At 40.8% G+C, this 27,070-nt stretch overlaps 2 protein-coding genes across 3 annotated transcripts in view; both read right to left on the reverse strand.

Annotated features, from left to right (window-relative positions):
• Nucleotides 1-1,794: 1,794 nt before the first annotated feature.
• Nucleotides 1,795-4,316, reverse strand: LOC131239724 ((RS)-norcoclaurine 6-O-methyltransferase-like). The gene is made up of 2 exons (XM_058237563.1): nucleotides 3,505-4,316; nucleotides 1,795-2,313 (listed from the first exon to the last, which is right to left on the reverse strand). The coding sequence occupies exons 1-2, from the start codon at nucleotides 4,252-4,254 to the stop codon at nucleotides 2,017-2,019; spliced, it is 1,047 nt and encodes a 348-aa protein (XP_058093546.1). The 5' UTR covers nucleotides 4,255-4,316; the 3' UTR covers nucleotides 1,795-2,016.
• Nucleotides 4,317-7,347: 3,031 nt separating this feature from the next.
• Nucleotides 7,348-27,070, reverse strand: part of LOC131239725 (fimbrin-2) — a 33,938-nt gene continuing 14,215 nt past the window's right edge. Inside the window, exons 12-15 of one of the 2 annotated variants that reach the window (XM_058237565.1) lie at nucleotides 24,928-25,024; nucleotides 8,227-8,318; nucleotides 7,662-7,851; nucleotides 7,348-7,567 (exon numbers count right to left, since the gene is read on the reverse strand). In XM_058237565.1, coding sequence (XP_058093548.1) covers nucleotides 7,666-7,851; nucleotides 8,227-8,318; nucleotides 24,928-25,024 — 375 coding nt within the window. In that variant the 3' untranslated portion in view covers nucleotides 7,348-7,567; nucleotides 7,662-7,665. Of the gene's footprint in view, nucleotides 7,852-8,226; nucleotides 8,319-24,927; nucleotides 25,025-27,070 lie in introns of both variants that reach the window. The other variant, XM_058237564.1, reaches the window with a different exon arrangement.

The following is a 27,070-nucleotide window of genomic DNA, read 5'->3' on the forward strand; positions in this document are numbered from 1 at the left end:
AAGACTTCTAAAGGTGATGAACAGTTTCTCATAACCAAACAGGATTTTGTTAAACAATATAAGGAGATGGGAGATATATATGCATTAGTTGAAAATGAAAAATATATGGAGCTTGTGAACATCCTAGAATATTTGAAAATAATGTTGCAAAAGTTCAAGGCAATTGTGCTTAATGAACTCCCTAAAAAATTGTCTCCCATACGAGATATACAAAATCATATTAATCTTGTCTCAGTGACAAGTCTGACTAATTGCCCACATTATCAAAAAAAATGTGAGATCTTGCCGGCACAAGTGAAGGAACTGATCCATACTACTCAAGTCATGGAGAGAATAGTACATGTATTGTGTCAGCTCAAGATCCTAATGCAAAGTACAAGGAAAAGGCTGATAAACATCAACATCATAAATTGTTTGAGTATCATGAGTGAAGTCATTTAGATAACTCGAGGATTAGTTTTTTTCAAGTGGATGGGTCTAATGTAGGATGTGGCACCGATACATTCCTAGCATCGTTGGACCAAAAGAAGGTGAATCGTGAATTGGCCATAACTTTTGATTCGGGTATCATTACAAGGCACGTAACCCATTAATTTTTACTGAAACAGGCCATCCAAGGTGAATCAACCCACAAATTGGGTCGCATTTGTCCGTTTCACTAGAAAACGCGCGCTTTCATCTCAAAATTGAAAATTTAAGGAAAAGTTACTATTTTTAGTAATTTTGATTTTTTAATAATTTTTTTTATTTTTAGAGTTTTAGATTTTCTTCTTTTTTAGAAATAACTTGTAATCATGCTAGGACTCTTCTAGCAAAAGTTTATTTGGAATTTTTATTTTTAGAAATTAGGCTTTACAAGAGTTTTATTAGAGTTAGAATTTTGCTATTTTGGTACTTACGAATTTTGAATTTTTTTTTCTATATTAATGGTGTAACAGGGACACATTAGATGACTATCAATCAATCAAATTTCGAATTTTCTTGAATTTATTTCTATTTTTTTCTTGCTTTTTCCTCGTGGATTCGAGAAATATCTATAAGTCTAGAGAAGTTCCGTGAATTTAGAGTAGTTATCTTTGAAGAAGATAGTGATCGACCTCATCACACCCATCTCTGCATCTGCCTTGCACCATGCGCCCACCTTCCAAATATAAGTTTCGAGACCATTACCAAGCATTGTTAGATCGAGCTCTATGCCCAAGTGCAAACTTGTCAATGCACAGCACCAAGGCATGAAGCTCTCCTCGAACCCACCACTATGGCCAACTCATAATGGACCTCTCGCACGGTCTAGCCCCTGAGTTGGGCGCTGACCTCATCACGACCAGTGCTCAATATAGAGGGTCCTAGATGATGGGAGCTAAAGAGCCACCTTCTACTTGTCCTTGACATGTACTGAGGGTCTTATCACTAAATGAAGAGAGCTAAAGAACCACTTTCTACCTGTACTTGACATGTGAGCCCCCCTCCCAATGACCACTCATGTACGCTTTAGCTATTGCAAGTCTCTTTGTCCAAATCGAGGTTTCAGACACTATGAAGACGAATAATTAAGGACTAATAACGTTACCTGCCATGCAATAGGATGATTACACTGATTTTATCTTTTAATCAAGAGTTTTTCTCAAGTATGTTATTAAGGGCTTGTGTCAGACGACAGCTTAGAATGTAACTGCTCCTTGGCATTAATGCCTAATGGAAGCCGCTCGAAATTCTTTTTGATTATAGTCATACTCTCTAGATCAATTTAATTATACTATGAAATTCTTTTCATCTTCTATTTGGAACCATGAATAGCCTTGATTTGATTTGATTTTCTCATTTCCTTTTCCTTATTTACCGGAAAAACAAGAGAATTTATTTAGAAATAACAATGAAAACAAAAAACTTACATCAAGGTCAAAAGAAAAACCTATCAAAGGGACAACACATTACACCCTTAGAATACCAAATCCAACACCTCTTACTTCAATCAGATTAAGGCAACATTAGAACCAACTAACAGATAGATTAATGCTAATAGGGGTATGCCTCAATGACAGATTGAACAGCTGATATATGCTTGATCTTGTACCCACTGAATCCGGCACTCAGGATGAGCTTCTTCCATTCTTCCTCAGTCCTCTCCTTCCCTCCAGTATTAAGCATCATGTCCAAATCCATGCACAGCCTCATATTGTTGTATGGATGCACAGGGTCCATGTCCAACACAATGTCGACAATTATCACCTTCCCACCGTCTCGCGGGACCGCTTCTTTGCATTGTTTCAGGATCTTAATGCATTCGTCATCGGCCCAATCATGGAGGATGCACTGTTTCATTGTAAATTAACAAATGATAAGTAATGTTTGATAGTTTTATTTAATATAAGCATTAAACAGTTATAATTCTCTTATTGTTAGATTGGGTCCCATCAATTCAGCCAAATCAGGGCCTTTCATCCAATACGGGTGACATGACCTTTACATAAGGTGGGCCACACTAATTAGATCTTGGGCGTGAATATCATGCCGTTGCATTCTTAAGGTGAGCTACAATGTACAATGTTGGTGAGATATGAGTTAGTCGACTCAACAAAGTCTGGTTGATTGGAAACTGAGATGCAAGGATGAACTATTAATTTTCTACTGTCATGGTTGGAAATCTCTAGTTAAGTTGACTCAATGATGCAAGGGCATTTTCACACCGGATTCGAGTGGAGTGGCCTGTAGGATGCAGGAGCATATTCGGGGTGGGCGGCCGTGTGAGGCAGGTGACTCATGTAAGGCGGACCCCACCCGTGTGAAGTGGGTGGCTCATGTGAAGCGGAACCTACATGAAGTGGGGCCCGCAAGAGGGGTCATGGGATGCGAGGCCTGGACTGTGAGATAAAGGGATTAATTTGTCATGCTCTATCAATCCAAACTTTTAGAGCAAGTGGTTAATTATCCTGCAGCACTAAGGAGTCACCAACTAGTCATTGATTAGAGGTATTGTTTAGCAATTAAGGCCAAATGTTTAGTGGATCTTTTCTTAACCAACAGTTCCCATGCAACTCCTCCGAGTTGATTTGGATCAATTGAACCTCACGTACTCAGGTGAGTCATGACTCAACTTGAGATTGAATGAGTCAATCCGAGTCACCAAGTCATTTAACAAAATTTTAAAACAACCACAAATCGTAGCATGGGCCTAGCTTATTGATACTTTTTATAAAATTCTACTTAAATCCATTTGATTTCTCTTTACCTATAAAAACCCGCACTCGGAATAATCTATTTTCTAGAGTGCGGATTTTTCTGGTCAAAGTCTATCTTGTCTTTACTACGAATTATTTTCCTTGGTTAATAATAATTGTGAAGAGCAGGAATCCTTTCATCATATGCTAGGATTGACAGCTGTGATTTCCTATCCAACCCAATCCATAGGTGTAGTATGATCAAATTTTAGACTGTTGCCAGACTGTATGGATTAAAGAAAATTAAAAGATCAAGTGTCCCAATTAATCGAAAAACAAGCATTACCTTCATTAAAATGGCGTCGGCACTGGGAATGGATTTGAACATGTCGCCCTCAACACGGTCGACCTCTGGGTAATTCGGCGAATCGGCTATGACGTGTGGGAGATCGAAGACGGTGCACTTCATGTGAGGGAAGGCCTTGGCGATGGCTCGCAACGCGGTGCCTGTGCCACCACCAATGTCGATCAGCGACTTCATTCCATTAAACATATCCTTACAGTCCCTGATCAAAGCCGACGTCAACAGCCGCGTATCACACGCCATCGCCTCATTGAACAACTGATTCTGCGCTGGGTTCTCCGCCATGTAATCCCAAATTCCCTTCCCCAAGGCTTTCTCGAATGCAGTAGTCCTGCCTCCGGCCAGACCGTCCTTAAGGTAATGCCAAGGAGACATAAAATCTTTATCCGTGATCGCGATTATGGCTGGGACCATGCTCCTGTCCCACCCTTTCAATATGAACTTAGCCGCCGGTTGTAGCCCATATCTCACCGTCCCGTCGTCATCGACTTCTTTGGTGAACAATTTCACGTGCACCAAGTACCGCATTATGCGAAACAAGTTGTTGGTGTTGGTGGGCTGCACCGGAAGTTGTGTGGCCAAGTCGGAGAGGGTGATCGGCTCGCCGTGGTTGTTGATGATGTCTGCAATGCCGAGTTCGATGGCAGACCGGAGAACAAGCGTATCGACGAATCCGTATATGAATTTCCATATCTTAGCTTGGGCAGATTGATCAGATTTTTGGACCTCCATCACTGACTGTAGATTCTACTGAGGAAGTTAGATGGGATTGAATGTCAGAGCTTCTTACTAGTACTTGGTTTTATACGACGAGTTCAGTGCATATATATCATCTCATATATAAGACATGACCAACTACCATTCTTCATGGGAGTTATGTCCGCTGTTTTTTTTTTTTTTTTTTTTTTTTTGTGATTTTGATCACGAGTCATGGCCCACCACATCACACGTGATTGTTGCTAGAGAAATGCAGGAGAGATTCGCGGGAGGATAGATTGAAAAGCCTAGGCACACGTGCTAAAGTGGAGTGAGCAGTTTCAACACCCGGTGAAGGGTTGAGAATCCATAGGTGGTGAAAGCCCACTACGGCGTGTGTGTGTGCGCGTGTGTAAAAAAAAAAAAAAAAAATTAATTTAAAAAAAAAAAAAAAAAAAAGAAAGAAAGAAAAAGGAAAAAAAAGGTGGGACCCATAGTAGAGAAATAAAGATGGTCCAATTTTCATCTTAGCCGCACAAATAAGTCCAACTATAGAGTAGTCTTAGACCGTTAATCATGTTTGTCTTTTCTTTTTCTTTTTTTTTTTTATTGTGAATTTTTCTAATAAAGGTGTGGCCAAGCTGCTCAGTAGACCTGCCTAAATTTTTAGACTTTCATGGTGGCAGTGACCTGTTGAATGGTTAGGATGTCGCACGTGTGTTCGATGGTTGCAAGTGTTACTCTAATAGTCCCTTCGATATCTCTTCGCGCGATTCGCTTTGCAATTGTACCGAATAGTGGATTTATACCTCGGCCCACGTGCTTACAAGGGGTCTTGGCTCTTGAGAGCATCTAGTAGGGCAAGAGTCACGTGGGTGGCTTTCCTTTGACCTGATTTCGCCCCCACCCGAGTCCCTCCAAGTCCGTGGAGAGGGTTTTTAATTCTGACCACTGGGACCTTTGTTTTGATGATCCAGACCATTGGTTTGTTTGTTCTATAACTGGATGGACCATCTCCCAAATATCTACCTCAGTTGAGTGTGAATAGATGTCCTCTAGTATTTCTCTTATTGACCGTCCATTTGAATCCCACCTATAGAAAGGATCTGAATATCCACTCAATATAAGGTTTGGATCATGGTCTGTCCAGATTGGGATGCAGCAGATCAGTGATCTAGATTACCGATACGTGGATCTTATGAGGAATTATGTGATCCTCGACCAGAGTAGTGTACTCGGGTTTGGGTCTGTACTATTTGGGTACTATGGTTCATTGATCCAGACCATTGGTTTGTGGATATGTCATGGATGGACCATGCCCAAAAACTCCTGGAACGATTTTAACCTTTTAATTTTCCAGTCTGCCAAAGGAACGGTTAAGAACAAAAATACATAAACTGTCCGCATTCAACAGTAAATAGTCTGGAGGATAGATCTAACAACGTGGGAGATTTTCATTTCACGGTCGATCTATCAGTGTAGTCCATTATAATCAGGCGCGGTTTGGGTGGATACCTAACTGTGGGGCCCACCTGTGATGTATGTGCCTTACATCAACACCGTCCATCCATTTTGAAAGATCATTTTAGTCCATGATCCTAAAAATGAAGCAGATCTAAATCTTAGGTGGACCATACCACAGGAAACAGCAGTGATTGAATCCCCACCATTAAAAACTTCATGGGAGTCATCGGAATGTTTATTTTCCATCCAACCTGTTGATAAGGTCACAAATACCTGGATGAAGATACCAAACAAATATCAGCTTGATCCAAAACTTGTGGCCCACAAGAAGATTTTAATGGTCAATTACCACTGTTTCCTGTATTATAATCCACCCGAGATTTGGATTTTTTTTTTTATTTTTTTTTTTAACACGCACACACACCACCACACACGCCGTAATGGGATTTCACCACCTATGGGTGCTAGAACCCTTGATCATGCCCTAAAATGAGTTTTCAAAACAGGTGGACGGCGTGGATACAAGACACATACATCAGTGGGCCCCACGGTCAGGGATCCACCGAAGCCCCGACCATTATAATCATTGTCAAGGTTATTGTGGGGTCCACGAACCGTGTACCATTGAAAGCGCTACCTTTTTCCTTTTTTCAATTCCTCGTCTTCAATTTGACGAAGTATCGTAAAATTGATGCTCTGTCAGAGCGTGATCGTTGATACGCAGGTACATGGCATAGATCATCTCAAATTAACCAGTCCATGTTGCAGGGCTCAATCCTGATGGGTCATCATCCAATATTAAGATTGATCATCCATACCCTCTGATTAATGGGAAATTTTCTGTTGAATTATGTCTGTCGACCATCTCTCATTTCAACCATTCATTAAATGTCCACCAATAAAGCAAGTTAGGAAATCAAACGACTGTAGCTATTGGGTCACCAAAAACTAAAATGGGACCCACAATTTGGAAATTTTAACCAAGGCTACCATATGGTACGTGTGCAATTCATTAGCTCATGCATGTCAGGCATCATACTCTGCTGAAGAATCAAAAGTTTTTTTTTTCCCCTGGGGGTGAATGAATGATAAAGGGATGATTGTTCCTACAGTTTCAGGCCATCATACTTCATAAGATTTGAACCGACAAACCAATAGTTTTGAAACTGAAATGTATGCAGGAAATGCTAGGATGACAAGTACGTTAGTGGGCCATCTAAGAATAAAATCCACACCACTCATCCAGCAGCCCATCCAGAATGGTCACTAGCTGAGAGAGAAGGGAAAAAAATGTCTGATCACAATCGTTCAATGGGAAAGGAACGGGACACAATCATCGACGAACAGTCAGTTTAAATCAATGTGCAAAGGTCACCCAATTGGATAATCAAGATCATCCATCTGGTGTGATTTTGAGGGTATGGCCAATCTGGGGGGCTCGGCCAATGTGCACTAATTTTCATGTGTGAAATCCTTACCACCTCATGGCCCCATACAATGCCGAAGAAGGCTGGTTGCCACAAGCCATTGCTGTAGGTCCAAAAATCACTCCTAACCAACATTCAACATTGATAGGTGCGGTGGGCCACAATATCCACACCCACCCACTGTAAAATTGTGGAGCCTTGGCACTGGATCAGTCCTTAGAATGTAGTACACAGTTCGTTGAAAAACAGGAAGACGTGATGGGTGGGCCACACACCTGCCCTTTATCGAAGAAAACAAATTCCAGTAATATTTACAAAGGCGTTTCTCAGCCAATCAATACACTGCCTACAATTGTTCTAACAAGATGATGAAAACAACATCCTAACTAAACCATCCCAACCTTCAACTCCAATTCACATCTTGAGGTCTTGAATACAAGCGAATGAATATGTGATATCTACCAGCATCATCACAAAAATAAAACAAACATAAAAAGAATTTGGGGAAATAAAACAACATTTGAATTTGAAAGGTGATTTCGAGCGGATCACCTGATCATCTGTTTCCATTCTCTTCTGTTGAGGAACCCTCGGAAGCGCAGTCGTCTGTGGTGGAGTTTGAGATAGTCTCCAAAGAGCTTCCATTCTCGCTATCTGAAGTAATAGGCCTCTCCTCAATGGGTTGTTTCAAGAACCAATACATGATGCTTGCTGTAAGTGTCAGTATCATCTTCTGATTCACCTGTTACCACACAAATATGACTATGAGGTACCCATGAATTCCGCTGCTCCCAGAAGCACGGGTTTTTCATGCATCCATTTTCTATACCATACACATGGTATTTGTATGATGATCCAAACCATTCATTCATCTAGGACAGTCAATTAAAGAATCCTGAAGCCAGAATCTGATTGGTGAATTTTGTACACCATCTTTTACATGGTTTGGATTGTCCAATTCATTCTTACTTTTGGTTAATTGACAATTTATGGAGTTTTTTTATTGAATGAAAGGTTCAGATTATCAGAAACATGTTTGTGTATGGCATAAAAAGTGGAGGCACAGCAATTTCATGCTTCCAAGCCAATTCAATCTCTTTCCTGTAACGAATATGACCTCTATTAAATCTTCCGGCAGCAAAAAAATGGAGCATCCAAGCTTCCTTGCAATGGAGATAATGTAGCTAGCATTCATCTTCTTCTCTTCACCTGCACGTCCTCGAAAGTGAGAAATTCCATTATAAGATACAAAAGCATTGTAAAAGCTTAAATGACATTTCTTAATCATTGTATCTATCTTTCTAAACAGTGCTATTTTATTGATGGTCTAATATTGACATATGGAGATAGTAAAAGAGAAAGAGGACGTCAGAATAGGCAATGGACTGGATAGTAAAAGAGAAAGAGGACATCAGAATAGGCATTGGACTGGTGAATTAACATAGCAGGAATAACAGTAAATCCAATGCCAATCCGTCTTGTTGAAGATTCAGTATTGTGCAGCTCAGGTGTAAACTAAATTGTACACTCACGATGCGCAAATCCATTCATCACCTGCAGGGTAGAGGTTGTACGATTTATTGCAAGTGGTCTTGTCTGTTAATAGGGTGCATTCTAGGGAGTGAACGGGAATGAAAGCAATGGCATTGAAGCAATGGTGTGACGGCTTTGAGCTAGAGCTACCTTGACAATTCTACTTTTTGGGTCTACACCATGCTGACTCCTGGACACTCTTCAATACAACATGAGGCTTCAAAACATGTACGGACAGAGGGTCCTATCAGTGTCACCAAAAAGTTCTACGTATTGGAACGATTCAATCGAATCCAGACGTATGTTCTTCATCAAGTTTTCTGTTTCTTTTGTCTACTATGTGCACGTGAGCATGCCTATATATATATATATATATATATATATATATATAGCGCTTTAACTTATCATGCACGTATTTTAGAAACTAATGTATATCAGATAACTCAATCACTTGATGAAACTTCTTATTTCGACCTTCACATGCACATTGATTCTTTAACCCTTGTAATACCCTCATTCAACACATATTTCTGATCTCATATTTGATCAAAAATCTGGCAATAAACACACAACACCCCACTTGTGTCCATCACGATGGATTTATATGAAAGTGGGCCTCACACACATTCATGGGAAATGATTACACAGCCCATCATACAGTGGTTGTGAGATATTCAAGTATATAGGCCCCCAAATACCTAAGATTTTCACCTCAAAACAATAAAACGAAAAGGAAAAACGAAATGTTGAAGAAAGAAAAAGAACGATGCCCGGATTAAATTCCCTCCGATACTATGTGGACAGATTGACAAAGGAGGAAAGAGAAGAAGAAAAAGAGAAGAAAGGAGAAAGAATGAGATAAAGAGAACGAGATTAGGGTTCACACCTCCCACCACCCTCAAGTCTATCACGGTTTTCAATATTTACAAGAATGTCATTAATGACAACAACAAAAATACCCATTACATCCTAAACCTGGATGGGCCCAAGAATGAGCCATATGACAGCCCACATTCAAATTTGATAACATCCTCTAATATAGTTGTAAATTGATTCCAGCAACAGCACGAACTCCCTTTCAGGATTAGCACCCTGTGTAACTCAAAATCAGGATAAAGCCTAGCCAATAATTCAAAGATCCTAGTTTGTTCTACTTGTTTCTTAATTTCATGAGTGAAAATGATGGGCTAACAGCAGTCTAATTCCTTTGTTTACTGGCTCATTGCAGCAAAATATTCCTCACATATCATTAAAACCTTTGCATCAAATGAAGATGCACCCCAAAGATCGTTAAAACCTGTGTATCAAATCAAGATTGTCATTTCACGCATTGTAAGGATATCCTGAGAAGCATATGAAAGGGAGGAAAAAAACAGAAGCTGGAGACGTCGTTGATACTATTGGTGGCTATTGGATATGTCCGTGGTGCTACCATTGTTTTGAATATTATTTTACATTACAGCTGTATCAGTCTTCACATAACAGTATCCGTCGGGGGGGGGGGGTGGGGGAGAGATGTATTGGGCCACGTCAGCCAATACATGCCAATCTGCTCCATATTGACACTAATACGGTTGTACGGGCTGATACAGTGGTAAAGGGCCATCATCATTATCATCTAAGCCTTACAGCAATTAATAAGAGCCTACTACATAAATCTTGTTCCGCCTTTCGACTCTATCATGGGCCATAACTTCAATTAAAGCATATGTCATTAAGTCTTTTCTTACTACCTCCACCCACGTCCTTTAGGGCCTTCCCCTTTCCTTCTAGCCTTCTACTTATACCAACTCCTACTAACTAGTGCAGTTCTTTCCCTCATCTTATTGCCTATTGGTGCTACTCCTAAGTTCCCACGAATGCATTCATTTTTATCCTATCCTTGCCAGTTATCCATCTCAACATTCTCATTTCAGCTACATTCATCCTATGAACATGTTGTTCCTTAAATGCCCAATACCCTATCCAACAAAGCATGGCTGGTCTAATATCTATCCCCTAAGATTTCCCTTTCATTTTTAGTGTATGAAGATCACATAAAAATCTAAAGCCACATCGCCATTTCTTCCACCCAGCTTGAATTCTATGGGCAAAATCTGTGGCTCCGAAATCGGTAGTCGGACTCTCCAACTTCCAAAGCGTTGATCCCAAGTTGATTCAGCTACCTCACCATGCACTAGACTTGGTAAATGGGCTCACCAAATTCCCGAACTCCAAATCCGGCTTGTGGTGGAGGGATTTTTTTTCTTTATCTTATGTGCATTATGTATCATATTTTAATGGTTTGGTTTCAACAATGGGTGTTTAATTACCACTATTTTCAATGGTATGGCCCACCTGATTTTTGAGACATTGGCCCAAAATGTTGTGGCCCACTGGATATACGATACATACATCTAGGTGGGGTCCCAACATAGGCCCCACCGGCTGGCCAATTCCAACAACATGCAAAAGCACGTTGCTACATGCAGCGTAGATGGCCGCACGTTGCTTGCTGCAATGTGTTAGTACCTTTTTTTCGTATTATATATATTCATATATATTTGAACCAAAAAAAAAAAAAAATCAACAACTTTTCAACCGTTGGATGGAAAATAAACATCATGGTGGTCCTAGGTTGATTTCCACTGTTGAAAGGGGCCCACTTGGTTTTTGGGTCTGCCTCGATTGGTGGATCATGTCCAGGGTCTAGATGAACAAATAAAAATGATACACAGGTGGTGGACCACACGGATGTGGACCCACATAGGTTTTGATTCCAACAAATTTTACTTTCAATTAGTTGTAGAAATGGGTTAGGCCCATTTTAGGGTCCAATTTGCGATCGCATGGGGCCCATTGGTTGTGTGTGTGAATCATGGGGAGGGCCCAAACATGGGCTCTTGGAAAAACTATGCAGAAAGTGCAGTACCGAAATGGGTTTAGCCCATTTTTGGGCGTATCCTGTGATCGTGTGGGGCCACTTTTCGGCGTATCGTCAAGTGCCTCAGATAGTCACATGGGCTCCAAACTCCTAAGGTGGGACATGGTGATCATATGTTTACAATTAACAGTGATTGCCCAAAGTGGGGCGGTTACAAAAAATATGCAAAAAAAAACTGCATAACCGGTTTTAGTGCACTTTTTGGACATTACACACAATTCATGTGGGGCCCACTACAGGTTGTCCAAGAGGCCAATCTTGGACTCTCATGTGAGACCTACAAGACCCGAGTGGCAGCGCCCAATTCCGATGTGAGTGGAGCCTGCCACAAGGTCGCAAAGTTTGTGAAATCCTAAGAAAAGTTGCTAAAAATTAACGAAGTATAAAAACATGAACTTATGAAAGGGATGGTGGGGTCCCATGATTAGATCCATATCTTATATAGAGAAAATGGAGTACGATGTGGCATGTGATGCGGCATTTTGTGCAAATGCCATTGGTGTAAAGTGGGGTGAATTGGTGATGTGGCTTGGATAGTGGAAAGTCTAGGTAGCAATTCTACAATTTTTTACTGGTGCTTGGAGTGTTGAGGTGGATTGATGATGTGGAAGGGCCTAGCACATGCATTGGCCAAGTAGGATGGTGCAATAACATGCATTGGCCAATAATGAGGTGGATGGTGAGATGGCATGTGATGTGGATGCAAGTGAGTTGTGATTGATGGAAAAGAGTGACCTAGCCATTCCAAGGCCATGCATTGGTTGCATGCGAGATGGAGGCATCAAGCATGGGTCACCTCTCATGATGGGTTATGATGATGGTTAAAAAGAAAGCTTCTCTTGTCTTTTTAGTGTGTTGGAGCCTTATTTTGTCATGTAGCTATTGTCTTTGGGCTAGGGGCTTAAATGGCTTTAAACCATGGGTTTTGGCCTTTTAGGCGTAGGCCCACTAGGGTTGCTTGTTCAACATAGTATGTAATTTAGATCATGAATTCAATGGTCATCTCTCACTAACGGATCGTCAGATCAACGCATGGATGGCACCTCCGCGCTCGTGGCGATAGTGTAATCGATATTGCATAGGTTTGGGTGCAACAGGCACCAGCCACCTGGAAGCATGTCTGAGTGTTCGATATTGCTATATACTGTCTACAGAATATGTCGATCGAACACGTGTGACTGTGAGGTGATACCAAGGACCGAAGCCCTGAGCGCAAGGAGCATTTGAGGATTGTGTTGCAGACCCTGCAAGATCACTAGTTGTACACGAAGCGAGAGAAGGGTGAATTCTGGCATGAGGTAATTTTCTTAGGGCATGTGATTACCCGCAACGGAGTGGTTGTTGATCCATCGAAGGTGGAAGTCGTGTTGAAATCAAGTCGGCCCACGAATGTGACCGAAGTACGGAGTTTCCTTGGATTGGCAAATTACTATCGCTAATTTATAAAGGATTATCTCGTATCTCAGGTCCATTGACTCCTTTGACACAGGAGTCGAAATTTGAGTGGACAGAGGCATACGAGCAAGCATTTGAAGAGCTAAAGAAGTAGACATCCCCACCTGTCCTCCCCATTCCTGTTGAGGGTGGTGGTTTTGTTGTATATATAGCAATGCTTCACTCAGAGGATTGGGGTATGTTTTGATGCAACAGGGGAGAGTGGTTGTGTTTGCTTCAAGGCAGTTGAAGCCTCATGAGCAGAACTACCCCACCCATGACTTGAGTTAGCGGCAGTGGTCTTCTCACTGAAGGTGTGGAGACACCATCTCTATGGGGAGAAGTTCGAGCTCTTTTCTGACCATAAGAGCCTCAAGTATTTGTTTTTGCGGAGAGTTGAATATATGGCAGGGCTAGTGGATGGATTTCTTAAAGGACAATTATTTCATCTTATAGTATCACATGGGCAAGGCCAACATGGTTGCCGATGCTTTGAGCCGTGAGGTGTTGTTGCTCAAATGATGGTCTAGCAATGGATGATGTTAGACGCATTGGCAGACTTCGACGTTCAACCGAGCCTGGAGTCTTCCATGGCCCGTATTTCAAGTTTAACCATTCAACTATCTGTTGTCAACGAAGTTATTAAGACACAGCAGATAGATGAGGAGGTGTGGTCTCGCATGACTAAGGCACCAGAGGAGGAGAGGCATGATTTGCAGATCGGTGCCGATGAAGGAATCAGATTTAGAGGAAGATTGTGCATCCCACATGTGGCCGATCTTATGAAAGAAGTTATGGATGAAGCTCGAAGCTCGTTATTCCCGTCTCACTATCCATCTAGGTGGGATAAAGATGTATAGAGACATAAGGAGGCAATATTGGTGGCCTGGCATGAAGAGGGAGATTGCGAACTACATGTCTAGGTGTTTGGTGTGCCAATAGGTGAAGGTAGAACGTAGACATCCTCCGGGGAAGTTGCAGGCGCTGTAAGTTCCCGATTGGAAATGGCATCATATATCGATGGACTTTGTGGTAGGATTGCTGAGGACTCATCAAGGGCATGATGCAGTTTGGGTCATCATCGATAAGTTGACCAAGATTGTCTATTTCCTTACTATTCACACTACCTATGGTCCGATGGAGCTGAGCAAGTTGTGTATGGAGCAGGTGGTTAAGTTGCATGGAGTTCCCACAACTATTGTTTCAAATAGAGACCCACGGCTTACCACTCGATTTTAGAGGAGTTTTTAGGAGGCGCTAGATGCATCTCTGAACTTAAGCACTGCCTTTCACCCCCAGACCAACGAGTAAAGCTGACGATGAACTGAGCTAGATGGATTAACTCACTCAGTTCGGCTCGGCTCGAATAAGCTCGGGGTTCGGGCTAAGCCAAGCTGATTTTTTTAGCTCAAAAGGATTTCGAGTCGAGCTTGAGCTGGCCTCAGTTCGACTCGACTCGGCTCGAAGCACAGCTTGAATTTGACTCGGTTCGACACAACTCAATTAAGCTCAAGTTATAACTTAATTAATATATTATATTTTATATTATATATAATATAAAGAAAAGGGTCTTCCCGTATTAAAACTAGAAAGAAAATGCTCGACTTAAAAGCTTGAACTCGAACTCAGCTCAAAAGCTCGAGATTGAACTCAACTCGAGTTGACCAGAGCAACTGACCAAACCAAGCCGAGCTGGCCAATCAAGCTCGAGGACCAAGCTGAGCCGAACTCGAGCTAGGATAGGCTGCTAGCCACAAACCAAGCTAAATTGTGCCAAGCTCGACTCAATTCGGCTCATGTACAGCTCTACCGATTGGCAGACAGAGCAAGTTATTCATATTCTGGAGAATATGTTGTGGGCTTGTATATTGGACTTCCAAGGTAGTTGGGAGGACCACTTGCCGCTGGTGGAGTTTGCGCATAACAATAGTTACCAGTCTAGAATTGGGATGGCCCCCTATGAGGCTTTGTACGAGCGGCAAGGTGTTTCGTTGCGGTAATAGTGGGCGCAATGGTCCCCACCGTTACCGATACGAATACGCCCCGTATCGACGGATACGCCCCCTATTGGCCGATACAGGGCCATAACGGCCGATATGAAGTGTGTAACGGTCGATTTTTATTTTTATTTTTTGTCAGAAAAATATGAAAAAATATCCATTAAATCCGGAATGATCTAAATATTCCAAATATGCATTCATTTATAATTTCAAACATGTTTACGGTGGTGTAACGGTCCACTCTTTGGTGAGAAGTTGTATCGGACAATCTAATGAATTCATGAACCTGACAATATGGAATTGACTGCAAAACTCATATATTTAATTTTCTAACTATCTAATATCAATGATAGATATATTAGAATGAATGTAATATCAAAATATCTTACATGTGTAGGTGTTTCCATTATTTTCATAATTTATTCTATAGGAGTGACGTCTCCAGATTTGCATAAATTACAATGTTGATTCTATTTTAAAGTCTTCAACATGTTAAAGACTTCTCATATCCTATGATTCATGTCCTATCATCCTCAAGTCATGAATATATATATATATATATATATATATATATATATATATATATATATATATTAGTAGTGACTGATATACTCCCATGCAACTTGATTGGTTGTCAAGGGAGTTATTAAGTACAAGTTCGGCAGTGTCAAGTGTGTGCTTACTTGGTGAATGTGTAGATAATGGACTAACGGGTATATAGTGATACTTACCTTAATAAAGATGTATACTTACAGTTACCATAATAAAATTCATGTGTCACCACTCACCACCAAAATGAAAATATGCTTTGTTGTGGTTGCTCGACCTCCACATCATCAGGTTGCGGCTGTGGAATAAGTGTTGCATATCCATAATATCCAGTGCCGGAAGGAAAGATCAGGTCAACGAAACCAGATGATGACTGATCCTGAATACGCAATGACTTCGACCCCGAGTAAAGATATCCACCAGTGCCCGTTGAATAATCATACTGGGGCCCGTACTCAGGCTGTTAAGAATCTTAAGATTGACAATGTGTCTGTGATGAGTAACTTGGATTTGGATATTGGATCTGGATATCTATAATCATATGTATATGAATCAGGAGGATTAATCCAATAGGAATGTGACAGAACAGGCTCGGTATAACTATAATCACATTGGCCATAAGAATATCCATCATAATGCCCAAGACCACGGGTCTATTGATGTTCTAGACCTCCCGGTGCACCACTAGACCTAGCCTCCTCCTATTGGTTGTATCGTGACTCAATACACTCATAAGTCCGACCTCGTGTACCTTGTAGATGTTCATCGGCTTCGCGATCTGTAGATGGTTGTATGGTGTACTGAGCAACACTAGAAGTGCCAGCATCAAGGGTGTCATCACCATCACCAGCATGATCATCCGATTCGATCTCGCTGCTACTATTGCTCGTACTCTTCCGTTGAACTTGAGCCAGACTTTGCATGAAAGTTGCCCCTCTTTCTGCGTCCAACATAGCTGAACGACTCTCTTGTTTCGCCGTGCGTATTATTGGATCATCAATTTTCAATTCTTCACTATCCTCTTCAATCTGTTTTTCCATTGCTTCCAACTAAGGTAGAAGCGGGTCGTCTTCATCATAAATATTGTCCAAGCTTATTGGACAGTAGTCCGTGTCACCGGCGCCTGTAATGCTCTTATGATGCCGTCGCATTCTTAGTCTCATATTTGTAGTGCATGAAGATAAGTCTATCCAACATCCTAATCTGCAATCTATTCTTATTCTTTGATTAAGTGCAAAACAACTCCAATTCATTTCGCAGCTAGAAGAAGATATTATCTGGCTCAAAACTTTTATTGCAATTTTTTTTGGAAAGCCTTCGTATTCTCTCCGAAATTCATCCACCATTCGGCCGGTTGCAACCTAGATACTGCATGTTGTGCAAGAGCATCTCCAAAGCTACCCTAGCGATTTCCAAATGTATGTAATTCATTCAACACCTTCATTTGCATTTCTAAGTCAGGATCTAATCTCTTTATCACATTCTTTAGTCCGACACGAACTTCATAATCCGCAACAAATGATTAGGCATATCTGTACCTAGGATTTAGGTAACCTGCTGCATAAAGATAATGATGGAGTTGTGTTGTCCATCTCTTATCGATAATCTTCCAATAAGACTCCTAGCTTGTACAATCACGTTGAATTGCTAACTTCGCCTTATCCATAGCATCATAGAGGAATACCATGGTAGGTGCTTTGTCGGTTTCAACAAGACGAATTACCCTCATTAGTGGCTCCATCACCTTTGGGATCCTCTTGACTTTTTTCCAATATTTGTTATCTCGTATGGTGTTCACAACTTCAACCGGTGTCATTGATGTCTTCTTTCCATTTTTGTGTTGAGCCAATCTCAGGAAGCGAATATCTCACTCAACTCTCCCATATGCTGGTATAAACTCTCCAAGGCTATAAAGTTTGTTACGAATCTAGTCATCGCAGGCCTCAGCAACTCTTATCCCTTCATGAACTTCCTCGTTATTGCGACTACTTGATTATGGTTGTAAATAAATGTCATCACTTGTCTTGTCCTTTCAACTATATCCCTAACACTCTTCTTCTTCCCAATATCTTCCAACATACGATCAATACAATGGGCAACACATGTTGACCAAAATATGTGGCCTCCTTATCATGAACTTATGTCCTGCAACCTTATATATTGCTTCATTATCTGTCACAATCTGCACCACATTCTCCTCTCCAATCTCATCCACCACTTTATCCATTAGCAAAAAATATATAATTAGAATATTTGTTTCAGCCGAGGCATCAATTGATTTATGGTACACAGTTCCCAAGTGGCAGTACACCAGGTAGTTGATCAAGTTGTGTCTGGTTGGGCCAGTCCAACTATCGCACATGATCATGCTGTGTCTGGTTGCCTAGTCATGATCAGTCATCCTCTAGTTTCGTTGACCTAGTCTTTCCTTCTGGCACTGGATATTATGAATTTGTAACACTTATTCCACGGCCATAGCCTGATGATGAGAATGATGATGAGGTGGAGGTCAAGCAACTATAACAAAGCAGATTTTCATTTTGGTGGTGAGTGGTGACTCGTGAATTTTATTATGGTAACTATAAGTATATATTTTTATTAAGGTAAGTATTGTTATATACTCATTAGTCCATTACCCACACATTCACCAAGCAAACACTCACTTGACACTACCGAACTTGTACTTAAAATAACTCCCCTGACAACCAATCAAGTAATCCTTAATCAAGTTGCAGAGGAGTATATCAGGCACTACTATTTATATATATATATATATATATTCTTGACTTGAGGACGACGGGAATCACAGGATAGGAGGAGAAGCCTCTGACATGTTGAAGACTTTAAAATAGAATCAATATTGTAATTTATGCAAGTCTGGACTCTGGAGACCTCACTCCTTATGAAAAATAATTACAAACACCTACACATGTAAGATATTTTTATATTACATTCATTCTAATATATCTAACATTAATATTAGATAGTTAGAAAATTAAAATTATGAGTTTTGCAGTCAATTCCAGGTTGTCAGGTTCATAAATTCATCAGACAGTCCGATACAACTCACTAAAGAGTGGACCGTTACACCACCATACACATGTTCAAAATTATAAATGAATACATATTTAGAATATTTAAAATATTCCAGATTTAATGGATATTTTTCCAGATTTTTTTGACAAAAAAAAAAAAAAAAAAAATCGATCGTTACACACCCCGTATCGCCCATTACGATCCCATATCGGCCGATACGGGGCGTATCCGTATCGGTAGCAATGGGGACCATTACGTCCACCGTTACTGCAACAGAACACCTTGCTTAAGGCACCCCAAGCACCAATAAAAATTTGTATAAATGCCACCTAGGCTTTCTACTATCCAGACCACCTCACCAATCCACCTCACTTTGCGCCAATGGCATTTGCATAAAATTTCACATCACATGCTACATCATACTTCATTTTCTCTATATAAGAGATGGGTCTCTCTAGCATATTTCCCCTTACAACACTTAGCCAAATTTCAATAAATTCTAAGAAAGAAAAGAAAGTTGTGGGACTAGGAGGTGGGCCAATCATCAAGCCTAGCAAGGATCCAAGCCATCTACCATTCATCCAACTAAGGTGGGTCATACTCCCCTATCTCTCTCCCTTTCTTTCCTTTCTTGTGGCCGAGGTAGGACACCTCTGTTGGGCCCACCAAGGATAGCCACATTGTCAACTAGCAACATGTGGGGCCCACTAATCGTGGGACCCCCACCCTCCCTTTCATAAGTTCGGGTTTTTATACTTCGTTAATTTTTAGCAACCTATCTTTTTAAGAACTTCACCAATTTTGTAACCTTATGGGGGGCCCCACTCACATCAGAATTGAGCGCCGCCACATGAGTCTTGTAGGTCTCAGCAAGAGTTCAAGATTAGCCTCTTGGATAGCCTATAGCGGGCCCCATGTGAACCGTGTGTAACGTCCAAAAGTGGACTAAAACCGGTTGTGCAGTTTTTTCTTTGCACGGTTTTTGCAACTACCCCACTTTGGGCAATCACCGTTAATTGCATACACATGACCACAAGGCCCCGCCTTAGGGCTTTTGGAACTCATGCATGAGAATACCCAAGGCACTTTTCGGTCGCCAAATATGGGTTGTGGCCACCGAAAATGGGTTTTTGTACTGCACTTCTGCACGGTTTTTCCAAGAGCCCATGTTTGAGCCCTCGCCATGATTCAGACACACACAACCAATGGGCCCCACCTTAGGGGGTTTTGAAGCCCATATATAAGGTTACTAGAGGGTCATGCCCTTTCGCCAAATGGGGGCCCCACGCGATCGTAAATCGGATCCAAAAATGGGCCCGACCCATTTCTACAACTAACTGAAAGAAAAATCTGTTGGAATTAAAACCTATGTGGGCCCACATCCGTGGGGGTCCACTACCTATGCATGACTTTTATTTGTTCATATAGACCCTGGACATGATCCACCGATCGAGGACCCAAAAACCAAGTGGGCCACCCTATGTACTCCAACCGTGAAAATCAACCTAAGACCACCATGACGTTTATTTTCCATCCAACAACTGAAAAGTCCATGATTTTTACTTTTTTTTCAAATATATATGAATATATATAATTTATTATATAATATATATATATATATATAAAAAAATCGATGCAAACATACGTTGCAGCAAGCACCGTGCAACCATGCACGTTGCGTGTAGCGACATGCTTTTATACATTATTGGAATTGGCCAGCTAGTGGGGCCATGTTGGGACCCCACCTAGATGTATGTATTTTATATCCAGTCTGTCCATTTGGTGGGCCACAACATTTTGGGCCAATGTCCCAAAAATCAGGCAGATCCAAAAATCGGGTAGGCCATACCATTGAAAACAGTGGTGATTAAACACCTACTGTTGAAACCAAACCACTAAAAGACAAAATACATAATGCACATATGATTAGAAAAAATTCCCTCCACCACAAGCCAGATTTAGAGTTCGGAAATTTGGTGAGCCCGTTCATCAAGTCTGGTGCATGGCGAGGTAGCTGGAGCAACCTATGATCAGTGCTTAAGAAGATGGAGAGCCCGAATGTTGATTTTAGGGCACGACAAGTCGACAACATACTTCTGAATCTCTTCATTCTCCTAAATTTTCAACACGAGATATCAAAAGTGGTCTGATGGGGACATCACGCGCACACGCGCACTTATGCCGCCCGCCCCCTACGCACGTATGTACGTAGGAGGACCCCACCATCGATCTAGCTCGATGACGACGTCCGGGGAGGGCCTCCTAGTTAGAAATCAAGTTTTGGTTCAGAAAAGTGGCCTGATAGTCAAGAAAAGCCCACCATTAGATCTCATAATCGTGGCCCACTCGTCGGATTGGTTTTATATTTTAGGTTTTGCTTATTGTTATTATTTAGAACATCGTGAACGCTTTATATTTCCTTGTTTGGTTTTTATTTTAGTTTACTTCATCGCCAAGTAATAGGTGTCGCACATGGTGAGTTTTTGGGTATAGGGTTCTCCCTATAAATAGGCACACCTTGTAGTTCTTTTCATTCATTGAAGTTAATAAAAAAATTTCTGCTTCATTTTTCTGCTCTCTTCGTGAGTTGTGGAAGAATTCAAAAGTGGGTGCGAAGCCCTCCCTTTTCGAAGGGCTAACTACCGTGGTGCGAAGCCACATCGATCCCAATTCACCCCCATCTTCCATCATCTTTTTTTTCCATTTTCCCCCACCTCCGTACTTCAAATTTGTCCTTTTATTGCATCAGATTTCTTCATTACAGCAGGCTTCCATATTTCGGCCAGCAGGCGAGCTGAAACTTCGGCGGAGCACCACGCACAAACCGTACATCGGATCGAGCTGAGATTTGGGAGTTTTGGAGTCCATCCCTGACCGACCAGGGCTAAGGTGGCCTTTTTCTAAATAGTGGGCCCCACACACGTGCGGCCAGGATCACACGCACGTCCGTCTGGGCCATTGTTGCTGTCCACACGCGGGATCATCTTTTAGCTCAGGTTTTTATCCTCTTTTATCCTCTCATAGCCATTTTTCATGAATCTTAACCCTAGATTACATGATCCCTAATTGATTTGCCCCTTTTTATCACCTTAGGGTTCCTTGAATTGAAATTAGGGAATCCCTTGGATTAGGGACTGATTTTTATGCATGAGTAGTTGATTTTATTTCCCTTTGACATCGTTTGGTTTATAATTTTTATTGGTCCAGTCCTAGCCTGTGTCGGCTTGGACCCACATAGATTCCCCTTTTTAATTGAATGTTTGGATTTTCATGTGGGACGTGGAATTTGTGTGATTGTTTCTGAATTGGTAGGATCTAAGCCTGAAATCTTGCATATCATATTTAATTTTCCATGTCCTGCATCATGGTCATTTTGGGAAACTTTCTTGCCAGCAATTTTAACTAATTCCTCACCACCACTCTTATTGTTACTAAAATTACACTCCACATACTCTGTTTTGGTCCAACTAATTTTAAATCATTTAGATTCTAAAGCTCCCCTCCATATGTCTACCTTTGTGTTTACTCCTTCACTTGTCTTGTCAATGAAAACTATGCCGTCTGCAAACAACATACACCATGGGATCTCTTCTTGCAAATGCCTCGTTACCCCATCCATACACGAAAAGGTAAGGGCTCAATGCCAAACCTTGGTGCAAGCCTATAGTAATTGGGAACTCACTTATATCTCCCCCAATGGTCCGCACATTTGTTACCTCTCCCACATACAATACATCCTCTTGAAACTCCTTTTCCCAACACCCGCCAAATTAACTCTCTAAGGACCCTATCATATGTTTTTCTATGTCATTCAAGACCATGTTGAGATCCTTCTTCTTCTCCCTATAATTCTCCATCAATAGTCTAAGTTGGAAACTATCTTTATGGTAGACCTCCCTACCGTGAAACCAAACTGATTGCCTAATATATTATTCTCATGCCTTAGTTTTTGCTCAATCATTCTCCCAAAGTTTCATATATGGCTCATAAGTTTAATCCCTCAACAATTAGTGCAACTCTATATAAAAATTGATCAAAACAAAATTTTAAAATATTTGGTCCAAAAGTTGAAAACCCTGAAAAACTTACAAATAGATAAGATTTTCAGCCAAATGCAAGCATAAAATGTAGCACCTACTATGCATTGAAAAATTGGACCAGAGCAGTGTGAATTTGTCCCTGAAACAATTTTGAATTCCTCCATACAACAGGTATAGGTAAGGGACCTATATGCTATGTGTTACTTGGCATTAAGAAAGTTCCCCACAAGGGGGAGTGTGCATTCTGTAGATTTCCTAAATATTCCTCACCAATAACACATGAAGTCAAAAGGCTCAAGTCCTATTAATAGATACATAATGTCGATTCAATTCAAGCGCATGATTCCAGGTTGAATCCATGCCCGGTCCACCACTGGCAATATATCTGCAATTATTTTCCTCATGTAAATCTGCAACTGGTCAGAGGTTTCGTTATGCCTTATACAAGAATAGAAAGAGAAAATGAAAATGTTTCTCACCAATTTAAAGCATCTTATCTACTAAAACACCCAAGGTGAGTACAGTCCAATCCTTTCCATCTAATAATGCACATTTGAACTTTGTCAAGTGCAAAGTGCCTCAACAAATTCCATGAATAATTCTCAATGAGTGTCAGAATCCTCATCAATAAGACTTTTGTAAAGCAATTTTTAGCATGTTTAACATCTCAAAATCTTTTTTTTTAAAATCACTTTCAAAGGCTATAAATACATAGTGCATGACATATAAATTTTAGCAACATGACCATTTTTGTCTATATTTAGGCTATCAAACATTTGGTACTATTTTTAAATGAATAACCTCTAATACTATATCAAACTTCGATTCAAGAGACCTAGTATTAATCAATTCATGTATTGCTCCTTGATCAGTAAACAGTGAGAATAATAGTTTTTCTTTCAGTGCATAACATCTGGGTCTTTCAATTTATGGTTCTCAAGCATCTCACTAAAAGCTCTTCATATTCCCATGATCTAAAAGGAATAATAGAAACTACATAATGCAAAAAAAAAAAAAAAAAAAGGAATCAAAAGAAAAAGATGAAACTACAAAGAGATGGTAACTTAAATATGTCCACTAGAAACCATAGTATCAAGATTTTTGATGAGTTGGTGACATCACACACATTGGAAAAAAGAGTTCAATCGAGCAGACATGTGGGAGGGCATGAGGTGTTAAGCGCCAATCGAGGTTACCTGAGCTGGGCGATGTGAAGCATGCCTGGAAACAATTGGCAGGAGGCACAAGAAGCAGGTTTAGGATTTGGTGCAATGCAATCACAAGGAGATATTTGGGCAAGGTACAGCGTCAAATGCTGCAAGAATGGAAAACAAGACCTGATCCAGCAATGGACAATGAATGAGACTGTTGCACGATTGAAGCTTTCCCGCAGCTGCCAAGGCGAGGTAACATGGATGATGGTTGCAGGCCAAGGTTTTGAAGCATGTGGGGGGGCAAATAAATACCCCAGGCCAGTCTCCATCTAGAAGCAGAGATGCATGAAGGAAGGTTCATGCAGTGCATTCAAGCATAATATGCACATGGATCATAGTACTGGATCTAGGCACATGTGTATACTTGGAAATTTTGATCATAGATTGATTCGGAAGTGTTATTAACGGTATCTATCCCATAAAACAAACAAACAATATTATTGTGCAGTTCAGCAATCCCCACAATCCAATATAAGTATAAACCCACCCAAAAAAAAAAAATGCTCTCAATGATATATAGATGCAATACTAGTGACCCTTGTTCTAAGGGAATGTTGATGCATGACAATTAACCACTTGCTCTAAAAGCTCGAACTGTTAGAGCATGGCAAATTAATCCCTTTATCTCATAGCCCAAGCCCCCCTCGTGGGCCCCACATTACATGGGTGCCGCCTCACATAAGCCACCCACCTCGCACAGGTGGGGCCTGCCTCGCACGAGCCACCCGCCTCACATGGGCGGCCCGCCCCAAGTGTGTCCCCACATCCCATAGGCTACCCCACTCAAGCCCAGTGTGAAAATGCCCCTACATTAAATGTTCTTTATAATTTTGCAGAAGGCGTGAATCTCACATGTCGCAAGGCAACAATTACAAGCCTGCTGAAAAAATATATAGCTTGAAGATAATCTTACTCAACCAAATAATAATTATATCATGGAACTTCACAACAACATGGCTAAACTATTATATTGTTTCCACAATTATGAATAGGAAGCTAATATGCAACAAAACAATGAAAACTCTCAGAACTAAGACATGTCTACAAAATTGCTGCTTCAAAACAAACAATATCATTTGCAGAGATTACCACTTTCGCCTTTCGTGACAAGACTCCAGTTTACAATTTTGGGCTCCACTGCACTAAGCAAATCGAGGAAAAAAATGCCATCCGAGAGCTTCCTATCCTGTAAATTTCCAAATGATCAGAACATGTAAGCTTAAACTTCTTCATGAACTAACCTTTTCTTAAAATGCTACAACAAAAATCATTTAATTTAATGATGGCAAAAAAAAAAAAAAAAACATGTAAAGTTAAGTCTGAATGCAGAGCAAGGAATTCAAGAACAAGGCACTGAGAAAAAAATGCTCTAGCTCGCAATGCACATGAACCATGACTCCACGAGGGATTACTTTTAAAACGTTCACTTGCTGTCCAGAAAAGCTATAATTCTTTTTCAGAATCTGCACTCCATGAATTTTAAAAATTAATCTGCTCATCACAATGACATGAAATTTTGGAAGACAGAATGGAGAGAGATCAAAAACAGGATACCGCAGGAATATAAGATCCTGTTGTGTAGCATGTGTAAAGATGCCCCAGCTTTCAGGATCCCTGGTAGAGGGAAAAGGCTACTGCATGTCTAGCTGATCCAAAAAGAGTCAAGAATTTAAGGTGACTAATCACCACCTATCTTCAAGTAGAAAAAGAAGAGGCTTCAGGCAACCTGCACCCCAGAGGCATGAATAGGACAAGAGTTACCTTCTCGAGAACAGGAAAGCCCTCCTCTACCTCTACAACCCTTCAGCTAGCTAACCGTGTTGAGTATTTTTGGCTTCAAATCTCTTACACCTTCACATGAGCTTCTAGATGGCAAACCTAGAAGTTTCAGATGATTTCATCTCCCCTTGAAAAAATATGGGTTCTTAAAAAATATGGGTTCTTAAGATCCTTCATACCTCTTAGCTTGATTCATGAAGATATGTATGGTTATTCATGGTTTTAAATTAAATGCTTCATGAATTAAACTAGCTCAATCTCATCCCTTTGATCAGTTGGGACGTCCCTTGACTAATCAGCAGACAAATGTTTGCAGACATTTTGCCTCCAAGGGATCCCTCAGATGCTGCAATTCACACATTTGATTTATGACTAGGACTTGATTGAAAACATTGTAGAGTGCCTTCAATTTTCTTTCAGAACACTGCAATTTGTCACGTCCCTAAACAGTAAACTCCCTCTACATCCAAGAGTTCAGTTCCTTAAACCAAGGAATGCTGTGGGAGGTGGCCATCCAGTAAGACATTGGTCCATCAGTCCTAGCCATCCTAAACCACAGTCAGTGATTCATTTTGAATGACACTCTTGGTGAAAGTATAAAAAAACATTATGATTTCTAACCTCCCAAATCACCAAGACTTTGTTTTACAAAGTCATGAGCCACCCGAGCAAGAGAAAGATGTAGTCATGTGAGGTCAAAACCAACAACTTAAATAGGTGGATCAGATCATCCAATCGGTGTGATTTTTTTGTATGATGGCCCATGAAATGTGTTAGACTTTTGGACAGTCCAGATTGATCAATTGGATTGTCCAAGTGCAAGGTATTCAATAATGGTAGCAATGGCTAGAGTTTTACGCGAGTCGAGTTAGCTCGGTCAGCTCACTCGACTCGACTCGGAAAAGCGTGACTCGCCTCAACTTGAAATTGGATTTGGACCGAGTCAAGCTGATTTTTGGAGCTCGAAAAAATTTCAAGCGGAGTTCGAGCTTGCTCGAGCTCGACTCGGCTCGAGCCCTGGATCAAATCAGCTTAGTGACTCAGTCACTTTGATATTGATGTTACTTGTCAAGTGTTTGATGAAATGCCTCATCGTAAGTGTTGTTTCTTGGACTACCCTCATATCAGGGTATTCTCGAAATGGGTATTCGAGGAAAGATTGAAGAAACAAATCCTCACAAAAAAACAAAAAAACAAAAATAAAAAAAACTTTACATTATAGGACTGCTCTCTTATCTTGATCTTAATGTTGCTCGCCAAGTCTTTGATAAAATGCCTACAAAGCGCTCTTACTGATTTGCATTCGAAGTGTGGGAGACTGAAGATGCAATCTATATATTTGAGAAAATGTCACACAAGCTCGAACTCGGCTTGAGCTAGCCCGAGCTGTTGACCGAACTAAGTTGAGCTAGCCAGTCAGGCCCGAGGACCGAGACAAGCCGAGTTTGAGCTG

The sequence above is a fragment of the Magnolia sinica genome, chromosome 3, assembly GCF_029962835.1.
Source record: "Magnolia sinica isolate HGM2019 chromosome 3, MsV1, whole genome shotgun sequence".
NCBI classification, from domain to species: Eukaryota; Viridiplantae; Streptophyta; class Magnoliopsida; order Magnoliales; family Magnoliaceae; genus Magnolia; species Magnolia sinica.